This window comes from Dysidea avara, chromosome 1 (assembly GCF_963678975.1).
Source record: "Dysidea avara chromosome 1, odDysAvar1.4, whole genome shotgun sequence".
NCBI lineage: Eukaryota > Metazoa > Porifera > Demospongiae > Dictyoceratida > Dysideidae > Dysidea > Dysidea avara.
This window is the reverse complement of record NC_089272.1, coordinates 49166091-49178173: the sequence shown is the minus strand read 5'-3', so window position 1 is coordinate 49178173 and position 12083 is coordinate 49166091. Positions and strand designations below refer to the sequence as shown.

At 38.2% G+C, this 12083-nt stretch overlaps 1 protein-coding gene across 1 annotated transcript in view; it reads left to right on the top strand.

Annotated features, from left to right (window-relative positions):
- LOC136267138 (E3 ubiquitin-protein ligase TRIM71-like) overlaps positions 1 to 12083 on the top strand; it is a 50871-nt gene that overhangs the window by 36755 nt on the left and 2033 nt on the right. The window contains exon 2 of the mRNA XM_066062233.1: positions 11767 to 12074. Within this exon, the coding sequence (XP_065918305.1) occupies positions 11767 to 12074 (308 nt within the window). The remainder of the gene's footprint in view (positions 1 to 11766; positions 12075 to 12083) is intronic.

Genomic DNA, 12083 nt, shown 5'->3' with positions numbered 1-12083 from the left:
TTATGATGCTGAAGTATTGGTGGACTATGGGAATATTCCTGATGCTCTTGTGATCAACTGGGACCATACTGGTATTAAGTATATACCAGTAGGATCCTGGACGATGGAAAAGGAAGGGCAAAAGCGAGTACAGATATCTGGAATAGATGACAAGCGGCAGATAACTGCTGTCTTTGCTGCGACCAAAACAGGAAATTTTTTACCTATTCAAGTGATATATAAAGGAAAGACGAAAAGATGTCTGCCAACAGTTGATTTTCCAGAAGACCGGCTCATTACGTGTACTGAAAACCATTGGGCTAATGAGAAAACCAAAGATTACATTTACAAAATATTGTTACCTTATGTAAAACAAAAGAGAGAGGAATTAGAGTTGCCTAGTGATCATCCAGCACTTGTAGTATTTGACCGTTTTAAGGCCCAGTGTACCAGCAATGTACTACAGATACTGAGGGATAATCATATTGACACATTGCTTATTCCTGCATCATGTACAGATCGTTTACAACCCCTAGATGTGTCTGTGAATAAAGCAGCTAAAGAGTTTCTGCGTCGACAATTTCATCTTTGGTATGCCAGGGAAGTGTGCCATCAGTTGAAAGAAGGATCATCAGTAAAGCCAGTAGATACTCGTATGAGTGCAGTTAAGTCTCTTGGTGCCAAATGGCTGATTAAAATGTCCGATTACTTCAAAAGTAATCCTTAAATTATAATCAATGGTTTCCGGAAAGCTGGACTACAAGAATAACATCTGTATACTACAAAGTGTTGAGCATAATGTATGACATGCATTCATCATTTTTATATAACCATTCTTACATTGTTCATTATGTTGGCAGTACTTCTTGTACAATGTCTTATGTGATTTGATTATTTGACATTAACAGCATAACATTTTTAAACTTTATTATTAATTTGCTTTATGGCATATGTACATGAACAATACAATCACGAGTAGTCGTTAAGATCTATGCATACTGAAGTTCCACTCACAGTGGCCATGCAGGAGTAATTATAAGTAGTATAATAATTTATTGAGATCAGTTATAGACATATAGTTACTTATAAAAGCTGAAGTAAGGGGACTTATTAGAATTACTAAAGGGACAAACAAAACGCATTGTCATGCAGGATCAAAAGTAATGATTCCAGAGAATTAAGATAGAAACAATAAGCACCATACATTTGCTGCAAATTATATCTACTTCAGTCAAATCCAGGTATACTAAAGTAGCTAAAAAATTTTTCTAATTTAAAAAAAAAATTTTTATAGTGCCCTTCTATATACACAATGCTTACATATTTGGGAAAACAGGTTGAAGTCAAGCATGTTGTCTACAATATTATAGCTCAATCTATATTGCAGATCATTATTGTATATGCAATTATTATAGCTTTGTATAATGATTTACATCTGTAAAATTACAAAGTGACAACTAGCTACTATATAGATGTCCAGTTCATTACTAGTACACACCACACAAACTATCTAGAGTGGGATCTATTACAGAGTGGGAAACGTGCACACGAAACCCTCTTCAAAGCACTTGCACAAATGCTCCCTCATTTTGTGCTCAACAAAATGCATATCACTAGGGTCTTGATCATATACAATAGCAATAGCAACTGCAAAAAGTCCACATATATTGCCTTCAGTCTGTTTTTGCATTGTAGCCAATTCAAGGTTGTGAAACTCAAACTTATTAGATAAAAGAGACCTAACTTCTTTAGTAATGTACATAAACACAGAATCATAAACCTTTAAAGGCCCTTCAGAATAAAGCTTAGCAGCAGTAAACCAGTGATAATTACAATGGAATATTTGAATTCCAGTGACCATTTTATTGCCTGAACTTTTATGCTGTAACAAGGTAGAACAAAAACCGTTCAGTGTGTTAAACTGGTGTTTAAGCATTATTTGGGCCAAGTTAATATGCTTGTCATTCAGTGGTGAACCAGTTGAAGTAAGAATCTTTCTATCTGAAATTAGCAATGCAATCTTACACATCTTGAGCCACGTCTCATTATCATCCATGTCAGTACTATCTTCTATAATAAGGTAGGTTCCATCAGGTACATTTGACCCTCCTGCTTCAAACAAGGTTTCAGCTTTGCTGCTTGCCACAAATGCAGTGGAATGCTCTTCTGGTTGTTTCTGTTGTAGCTTGCTATCGCTGAACTTTGACTGGCCTCCTGTTGACTTAGTGGCATTGTTACTAGGTATTTTACTTGTCCGTGAGCTATCTCCTATTGGCTGAGTGGTACTGGAACTGGATAATTTACTTGTCTGTAGGTCATTTCCCATTGGCTTAGTAGAGCTCTCACTGTCTATAGGCTGAACTACAGTTTCACATGATTCTTTAGGTGCCTTTTCCAACTTTCCTTTACTTTTCTCAATGCTTTCAGTTGTAGTGCCTCTGAAAATTAAGCAACAAGGAATCTCGAGTCCACCTTGTTCTAAATCTGCTGAATAACGCCTCGCTCCATTCACAACAGAAACTATACTACCTCCAGAACGAAGAAACACATGGCAAGGTGTAGAAATGTTGCGTGGTAAGTGACCAACGATAGTATCTTCATGAACCACTGAAACGGCATACATATCATGAACGTTGCCATATTCCTCCTGGCACTCTAACCGTTCACCAATATACGGATTAGGCCATATAGCTTGATATATATGGTAACCTCTTACAGCAGAGTCCATCACGTAATCCATGACCTGATAACGTGCCTCGTGATAACGCACGAAGTTTTTCACCTGCCTTGCTAGAGCGCGATTCTGTATATTTCTGTGAAGTGTCGATTGTGGTGGTTTATCCAAAAATTTATTTCCGGAATAGTTCACAATGATCATTATCCGAAAATTACACCCTCCGGAAATTTCCCGCTATACGGTATTTCGTGTTTTAAACCATACCACTTTCTTCTTCACGGTACTTGCCAGTGAAGCAGGCTCTACGGCGTCACAGTCACGGCACGGTTTGAAATCTTGCTGTTGAAAAAACGTATAACTGAATATTGAATGTCTGTGGGTCGAAATGTGGGCGAAAGCTTGTTGGAACTCATTGACACTCTCCATAGTGGTTGGGGGTGTTAGAAATGAGTTGCCTATGCCATAGATATTATAGAAGCTATAATATCTATGCCTATGCTAACCCATAGATATCAAACGGTACAGTCGTACCATTTACGTAAGTAGGAATCCATGTGAAATTTTTGCGCGCCACCCAAAATCCCGCCTTTAAAAATCATCCTAGAGATATCTTACGAGACGAAAATCACCTTTATGGAATAGTACTAGTCCATATAATACATAAAACAGCATTAAATACAACAAAACGCTTACAGGTGGCCAGATACAGAATTTTAAAATCACCAAAACTTTGAATTTTAGACTGACTGCCTGACTGACTGACCACAGTCGCCAGCCTAGAGGCCAAACGAAGCAGTGCACGGCCACCATTTTATGCAACAATAACAAACTCACCAGTGGGATGTGCCTTTTGGGGTTCCGACGAGTGTGTGCCCTCTGTGCCTTGTCTTTTCTTTTATCTTCAATCAGGCTGCTTGTCTTTTTCTTCATCCAACGAAACCATATCAAGACGTTAATTTTCCGTATCAACACTTTCTTAAGCAGCATAATAGACGCCACAAGATTATTTAAGGTGCTTAGACTACGCTACTGTACAGAAGAATAGATTATATTCCTTACTGATATAATCTATGACGGAGGGTACTGTACGGAGGTACTGGTACTAGATAGCTTCACGATAGGTCACAAGATCACACCCATTCTTCATTCTACGCATTATCGATCTATCGATTGAAACCACGATGACATACAACTTTTGCACTAGCTGTATTTCAGTGACCACACACCTTCAATTTGGAAGGCTGACTCGGCATACTCTATAATCGATCGAAACCATGCCCCTTTTTGGGCAAGCGCATATCTTGCAGGCTGCCTCGAGATACTCTAACACAGCAGTCACCCTAATAGAACAGTCACATGTTTATAGCTAGCTGTATGCTTTAACAAAAAAACTAAACAAACTAGTATATTAAAAATTATAAATTTAAAAATAAAGTAGGAATCCAAGCAATAAAAAGTAGTGAAACAAGAGAAGAACGATGCTAGCTATTACAGCATAGCTCAGTGGGAAATTCCTACTTTGGCATTGAACACAATATAATGGCTATTTCATGCCAAAGTAGGGATTTCCCACCGAGCTATGCTGTAATAGCTACCATCGTTCTTCTCTTGTTTCACTACTTTTTATCGCTTGGATTCCTACTTTATTTTTAAATTTATAATTTTTAATATACTAGTTATAGAAAAGGGATTGGAAACTGATGACATCACATAAGTAATGTGTGTACAAAATGGGCAGACAAGGAGTGTTAAGCTAGTGACGAAGTGTCAGACAAAACCATCTATACAGATGAGTTATGTTCCCTTGTGTGGTTGAAAAGGTTAGTAATTCATTGTTGTGTTCACAGAAATTGTTTTGTAGCCATTGCACCTGTACAACAAACACAATTTGCCAGTAATGCCTAAACTGTATGTCATGATTTATATTACACGCTACACCTACACATAAGGCTATAGAAGTTATTTATTAGTGCAGTAGAGCCAAGGAAGAGTTGGTATTTGAGGTTATGTAGTCAAATTAGTAAATACCGGTTCATGGTATCTATCAACATTAAGCCCCATACCACCTCATATGTATGGGGTATTTGACAGTTTGCAAGAGCTAAAGCCCCACTGCTGGGGGATAGGGTTTGTCTAATCCCCACCACAGTTGAAAGGCGATTTTAGCCCATAAAGGGATAACGTTTACGTCAATTAAAATGTGTAATGGCAAATTCCGTGGGGCAATTGGCATCAGGTTAGTTACAAGGATAAGCTCAATAAAATGATTGTCACCAAACAACACTTCAGTAAGAAACAATGAAATATTGTATGTTGACTTGTTGATATGAACATTGTGGGAGGACTCTTCTATTGTATTTTTGAAAGTGTCAAAATCCTTGTGCCTACACATTTTTTTTTGCCATAACCCTACACTAAAATATCTCTTACACTGCTTACTTCCTTGCTCCTGGTAACATGGTTACATTAAGACATTTTAAACAAACCTCAGGTTAGATGCACACATTTTCTGCCCTACGGGAGTGATTATGTAACTATTGTGACGTCATGTGTTACTGCTCAATACTGGGGAGTATAAATAATAAATTAATTTTTCATTGTAGTACTGTTACTGTGTTTCCAGAACAACTCTCCTCAATGTCTTATATCTGACAACTAAAATATAAGGATCAGTGTCATTTTAAACATAACAAATTCTGTTTTTTGTTCTGTTTGTTTGTCAAGTATAAGGTTGAGCTTTTATGTTAACATTTAGGAATACATGAAAGGTTGTACCTGTTATTATTAGACAACTATCCCTCTAGAGATTTGCAAGGAGGCTAACAGTGAGCCTGTGAAGCAGGGAGTCAGAAACCTGTAACTGAAAACTGTTATGAAACAGAGCAGATGAAATCTTCCATCATTCTTTCCATTGCCACCCACCTGGATGAAGTAGCTCCTGCAGGAGCCAGTCATATAGCATGTGTGTTGTTGACTTTGTTCACAGCCTGTTACCACTGTTCGGTATGTTTGAAACACCGTTTACTATGACTATCTGAGGTGACTGGCAATGTATTGTATACATGGAAAACACTGTGTGGCTGACTGAGAAGACAATTGTGCACTGGGTAGCTGATGTGCACCATTATACTACATGCTTGCCTTCTGAGCCAGCTCATCAGCACTTGATGAGATGTGTACCACTGAAGTCCCCTTATAATTTGCCACTGCTCTCAGCAAACTACTCAGACAATCCATGCACATAGCTAAACACTACAACATAGTTTATTAATTATCAATGTTAGGTCAACTGAAGTAATGTAACAGCTGAAGTAATGTATGGTACGGACAAGTGGACCAACACCTGGTGCAACCATACCAAGCCTGGGGGAACATGTTTGTTGTTTCTGTATTGTTTTCACTAACAAGTAAACGCAATACACATTAGTTATGCAAGGGGGTGTCACGTAGGTACGTGCTGTAAGTGGATCAGCGACCACGGTCAAAGTCTTGACTGGCTGAAATTTCGCTTTGACCTGTGACTAAGAGCCTTTTTCGACCTTTGACCAGTGACTTAGCAACGATATTTCAGCACTTTTCAATTGTGGGTTGGAAGCTTTTACTTTTGACCATTGAATTGGCACAATTTTGGTGGCCTTGACCTTCTTTGACCGCGGTCACAGATCTACCTACAGTGAGTGCCTGTGTGTCACCCCCTTGTTATGTGACATCATCAGTTTCCAACCCGTTTCATAAGCTATAGCTAGTATCTATCTGAGATTTTTGCACAGCACACACAAATAAATAAATACCAAAGGCGTAGCCGGGGGGAGGGCAAATTCACTAAGTGTTTTTTAAGTGGTTTTGCACAGCATACACAAATAAATAAATAAATACCATACAGTCCCGCAATGAGCACAGACACACATTAAAAACTTACACACAAACTGTCATTCCGTTATCAGCACTCCATTAAACACGCCCTGGTGACCAATAACAGTTGCTGCGACCATAGATAATAGACACCCCTGTCTATTATCTATGCTGCGACCATAGATGACTAGATGACCAGACGTGCGAACTTCTGTAACTTCAATTTTTTTTATGCGCGCCTAGTACCTGCTTATTCAAAGAGTGTCCCGTGCGTTTGATCAAAATGGATTCTGCTCTCCTTCCTTCCGTGTCTTCTGTGGCGAAGTGTCAAGTGTTGATGGAACATTTTGATAATTTAGACCAACTTCAAGATGCTATTAACTGTAGCGAAGAATGCGCCGCTTTGTTGAAGTATCCCGCCACCACGCCTATTTCTAAATATTGTGCTGATCATCCACGAAGAAAACTTGACGTGTTCTGCAGACAATGTGGAACTGAGTTATGTAGAGATTGTGTCTCCCATGGTCACTCAACACACCAGCGTACTAGCATTACAAGTGTAACTGATGAAGAAACCAGGAGACTGGGAGAAGCTGTGGGTCACATGACGGGTTTACTGGAAGAGACGAAACGAGCAGTGTCCGTTGTTAAGGAAATGAGACAACGTGTTAGGAGCAGAAAGGAGTACAACATGGAGAGGACAAGGGAGGTGTTTAACGCTCTTAGAAAAGTCATCGATGAACGAGAAGAACAAGTCATAACAGATGTTACCAAAGGAGCAGACAAGAGGGAGAACACACTAAAGGTATTATTTTGTAGTTAATCTGCCAGACAAAAGTGTTATTGCCTCAGTAACATGATTAGTCCAGCGCCTAAGCCAAATATTCGTTCACTTTTTGATAAAAGTACCAATTTTTTTACAGGGTGTATGGAGCATGCACTACGTGTTTTAAGAGGGGGAGGAACGTAAAAAGTCCTCAGGAACACCCCTTTTTGCACCCTGACAAGAAAACTATTTGTTACTATTAAAAATCAATCATGTTTCTATCAAGTTAACTGCTGGGCAGTATCATAGTAGTAGCTGGAACATAATAGCCTATTAGTAATCTATAAAAAAACAAATAGTTTTCTCACCTAGGCAGTAAACAAAATCACTAAAATTTCCATTTGCAGGGATTCTGTTAAAGTTTTGGACCTTCAATGTTGATGATTGTGTAATACTATGTACAAGGATCATCCTGATGTGTATCGTTTCTTTATTAAAGGGGTATAACAAAAGTTATTTAATGCTAAAGTCACAGGTGAATATCTCAACAGAAAACCATGAACTACAGCAGTTCAATTATGAAGCACAGAGCTTGAACAAAAGGTCCCTTGTCCCTATACTGGGCACCATATGAAAGGTAATTAAATTTCTAGTTAGGCAGTTGCAAGTTGTTTCAACATCTTGTTCTCAAGTTACAGCGCTTTCAATTCAGTGTAATATAGCATAAGCAAGAAAAGTACACAGGTGAATATTAAGGTATTTCTTAGTGCTGTAATAATGCTCAAAATAAGCATAAAGGAGCTGGGTTCCAATGAAGTGAAATTTTGAGCACTAAGAAGTACCTTATGACACATCCATGTGCTTTTCTTGCTTATACTATATTACACTGAATTGAAAGCGCTGTAACTTGAGAACAAGATGTTGAAACAACTTGCAACTGCCTTCATTAAACTAGAAATTTAACTACCTTTCACATGGTACCCAGTATAAGGACAAGGGACCTTTTGTTCAAGCTCTGTGCTTCATAATTGAACTGCTGTAGTTCATGGTTTTCTGTTGAGATATCCACCTGTGACTTTAGCATTAAATAACTTTTGTTATACCCCTTTAATAAAGAAACGATACACATCAGGATGATCCTTGTACATAGTACTACACAATCGTCAGCATTGAAGGTCCAAAACTTTAACAGAATCCCTGTAAATGGAAATTTTAGTGATTTTGTTTACTGCCTAGGTGAGAAAACTATTTGTTTTTTTATAGATTACTAATAGGCTATTATGTTCCAGCTGTATGCTTTGTACTACTATGATACTAGGCCCAGCAGTTAACTTGATAGAAACATGATTGATTTTTAATAGTAACAAATGGTTTTCTTGTCAGGGTGCAAAAAGGGGTGTTCCTGAGGACTTTTTATGTGCCTCCCCTTCTTAAAACACTTAGTGCACGTTCCATATACCCTGTAAAAAAATTGGTGCTTTTATCAAAAAGTGAACGATTATGTCAATTTTTAGGGCTTATGTACTGCACTAGATACAGCAGTTCTAATAGATATTGTGTGACAACAAATACCAGCAAAATCACGTGCACAAGATTTTGACCAATCAAATCAATTCATTTTTTATGTTTAAACTATAGTCAAGACACACGGTAGTGTGTCATGTGGCCCAAGAAGCCAGCGCACTACACCGTGAGTATATTAAAAGGAAGAAAGAAAATGCAATTTTCACACCTATGTAGTTCTGTGATCCCTAATCCGATTGGAACCGAATTTGCTACAGAAGTGCTGGCCAGTTAGGGGAGTCTACATGCCAAATTTGAAGAAAATCGCTCCAGCCATTTCCGAGATATGAGCGAACAAAGTTTCATTTTAATTTCTTCGTTTTTTCTTCTTCATCTTCATTTCGCACACTTTGCAAAATCTTCCATAAACACGAATGCATGCTTGGATCGGGCTGAAATTTGGCACACTTAAAGGGCTCATTAAGGCGGATCTCCGTACCAACTTTGGTAGGAATCCGATGAACATTCACGGAGTTATGATCGATTATTTGCGCAAAATAAGGTCGAAGGTCTGTCACGCCTTCAGGGTAAACCCCTTGGAGGAATCAGTTGAAAATTGATAGGAGATGGAGTAACCGTTGTAGGAGTGCCTTTTGTGGTTTGAAAGGAATCGAGATAAAGACCATGGAGATATGACACAAAACCCAACCTGTGTCAAAATTACGCGATCGATTTTTATGAATAAAGAAACTATTAGTTTTCACATCTACCAGGCAAACCGCTTAGAGCAATGAGCTGAAAATCAGTATGTAGCTGGAATAATCATCATAGAAAGTCCTTGCAGTAGTACAGAAGAATCGGATTACAAACCACTGAGTTATGATTCGAAACACAACTACGTGTAGCAAATGGGAGATCGATATACTCTAATAGAACAGTCACCCTAATAAAGCATTCAGCTACGTTTATAACTCACTCCATTATAGAATTGTATTACATTGCAAGTTATTCTGTAGGGAATTCAGCTACAAACAGTTAATCTGATGGACAATTCAGCTACAGGCAAGTCACCCTGTAGAGAGTTCATTTTGAAACAAATCACCCAGTAGAGAGATCAGCTAGAAGAAGTCACCTTGTAGAGAGTTCAGCTACAAAGAAACCATCATGTAGAGAATTCAGCTGCAAACAAATCACCCTGTACAGAGTTCAGCTATGAACAGATCACCCTGTACAGAGTTCAGCTAGAAACAAGTCATCCTGTAAAGAGTTCAGTTACAAAGAAACCACCATGTAGAGAGTTCAGCTGCAAACAAATCACGCTGTAGAGAGATCAGCTAGAAGAAGTCACCTTGTAGAGAGTTCAGCTACAAAGAAACAATGATGTAGAGAGTTCAGCTGCAAAAAAATCAATCACCCTGTAGAGAGTTCAGCTACGAAAATATCACCCTGTAGAGAGTTCAGCTAGAAGAAGTAACCTTGTAGAGAGAATCCTGTAGAGAATTCATCTACAAACAAATTGCCCTGTACAGAGTTCAGCTACATTTCAAGTTACCCAGTAGAGAGATCAGCTGCAAACAAGTTATCCGTAGGGAATAATTGACATGCAATAATTGTATGTATTATATATATATAATTTGTACATTTACTGATAAAATCTGAATTAGTTAAAGTATTTCATCTTTTTCTTCTTCCTGTGGTAAAGAAAAAAAGATAAGTTAAAAAAGCCCCAAAGCCAGCCATAGGCCAGCTTTGGGGTATACAAATACAAAAAGAAGTGAAATCTAATCCAAAACAGCCAAGCTGTAAAAAAAGAGCACGGCCCTCAGAAAGGCTATGGTGAAAAAAGATGTGAAATTCAAGGTGGCGGCCAAGAAATGGCTGTGATGGTAGGTTAATGGTAAAAATTTTAATAACAACAATTCAGGTGAATTTTGTGCCAAGACCAAGCGGCACCAAATTCACCTGAATTGTTGTTATTAAAATTTTTACCATTAACCTACCATCACAGCCATTTCTTGGCCGCCACCTTGAATTTCACATCTTTTTTCACCATAGCCTTTCTGAGGGCCGTGCTCTTTTTTTACAGCTTGGCTGTTTTGGATTAGATATTAATTACTGCAGATGACATGTGTTGTTGTCATGCAAGATCTATTATAAGTTTATTTATAATACCATACAGGTTTACATACCAAACCAATTCACATGATTTTGTGTAATAGGTGAGCCCCTCCCACCTACCATTTAGCATTCTCTATTAGAAAAATTAAAAGCAAACACATTATCTGTTTTACTAACTAAAAGCTTGAAACTGGCTTGAAATTGTTAGTCAAAGCTAAGGCCACGAAAAGTTAATTACATGTTTCTGGTTCCCTTCCTGGTCATTTTTTTGCTGAACGAATTGCACAATCACCATACAATAATTTGAAATATTTTATCTTCGTTGAAAGGTTTTCATGTCTTGTAAACACTCTCTCTTTATAAAGATACACTAACTTTATACAATAACTTTGTTTTTCCCTATAATTCCATGTACTGCTATGTCAAATGTAGTGTACCACATCCAAAAGTTGCAAAAAAAAAAAACTTGGTCACCTGGTCAATTTTGGGGAATTGGTAGGACCAGAAACATATTTTGCACGGCCTAAACCAACAATGCAAATAGTATTATCAGTAATTTTATGCTGCAAAGTAGTTCTTCATGGATTTGGTTGTTGTAAAGATGTGTCTCCAGTTATTGTTGTTATTGTTTTAATATTAGCTACAGCTGGAAAGGTTGTTGTTACTATGGACACAACTACAGAATTGTCTGGAGCTGTTAAAGAAGACAAGAGAGAACAAAGTGACTACCACTGAACTGGTTAAGAGGCGGAAGATACTGGAGCGACGACAAGATCACCTGATGATAATGAAGAAGAGATCAAGACTGGAACCAGCAATAAACGAACAAAGAGAAGTTGAGTATGGAGAGGTGGATCGTCTTTGTGAGGAGGTGACCAAGTTGGGAGGATTTCCACTAGACCCCAGCAAGTGTGAAGTGACCTTCCCTACAGCAATGGCAATGAACAAAGAGACATCACTAATAGTAACACTTAGAGATGTCAATGGTGACATTGTTGATGACAAGAGTAGTGAAGTAGAAGTGTCCGTGACCACCAAAACTGGAGAAGCCATAGTAGTGGGACCAGTCAAGGATATTAGTGGTGGAAACTACACAGTACCCTTCACTCCAAGGACACTTGGAGATCACATGATATCAATTGTAGTTGATGGACAACACATCCCAGGTAGTCCTCACAAGTAAGGAAT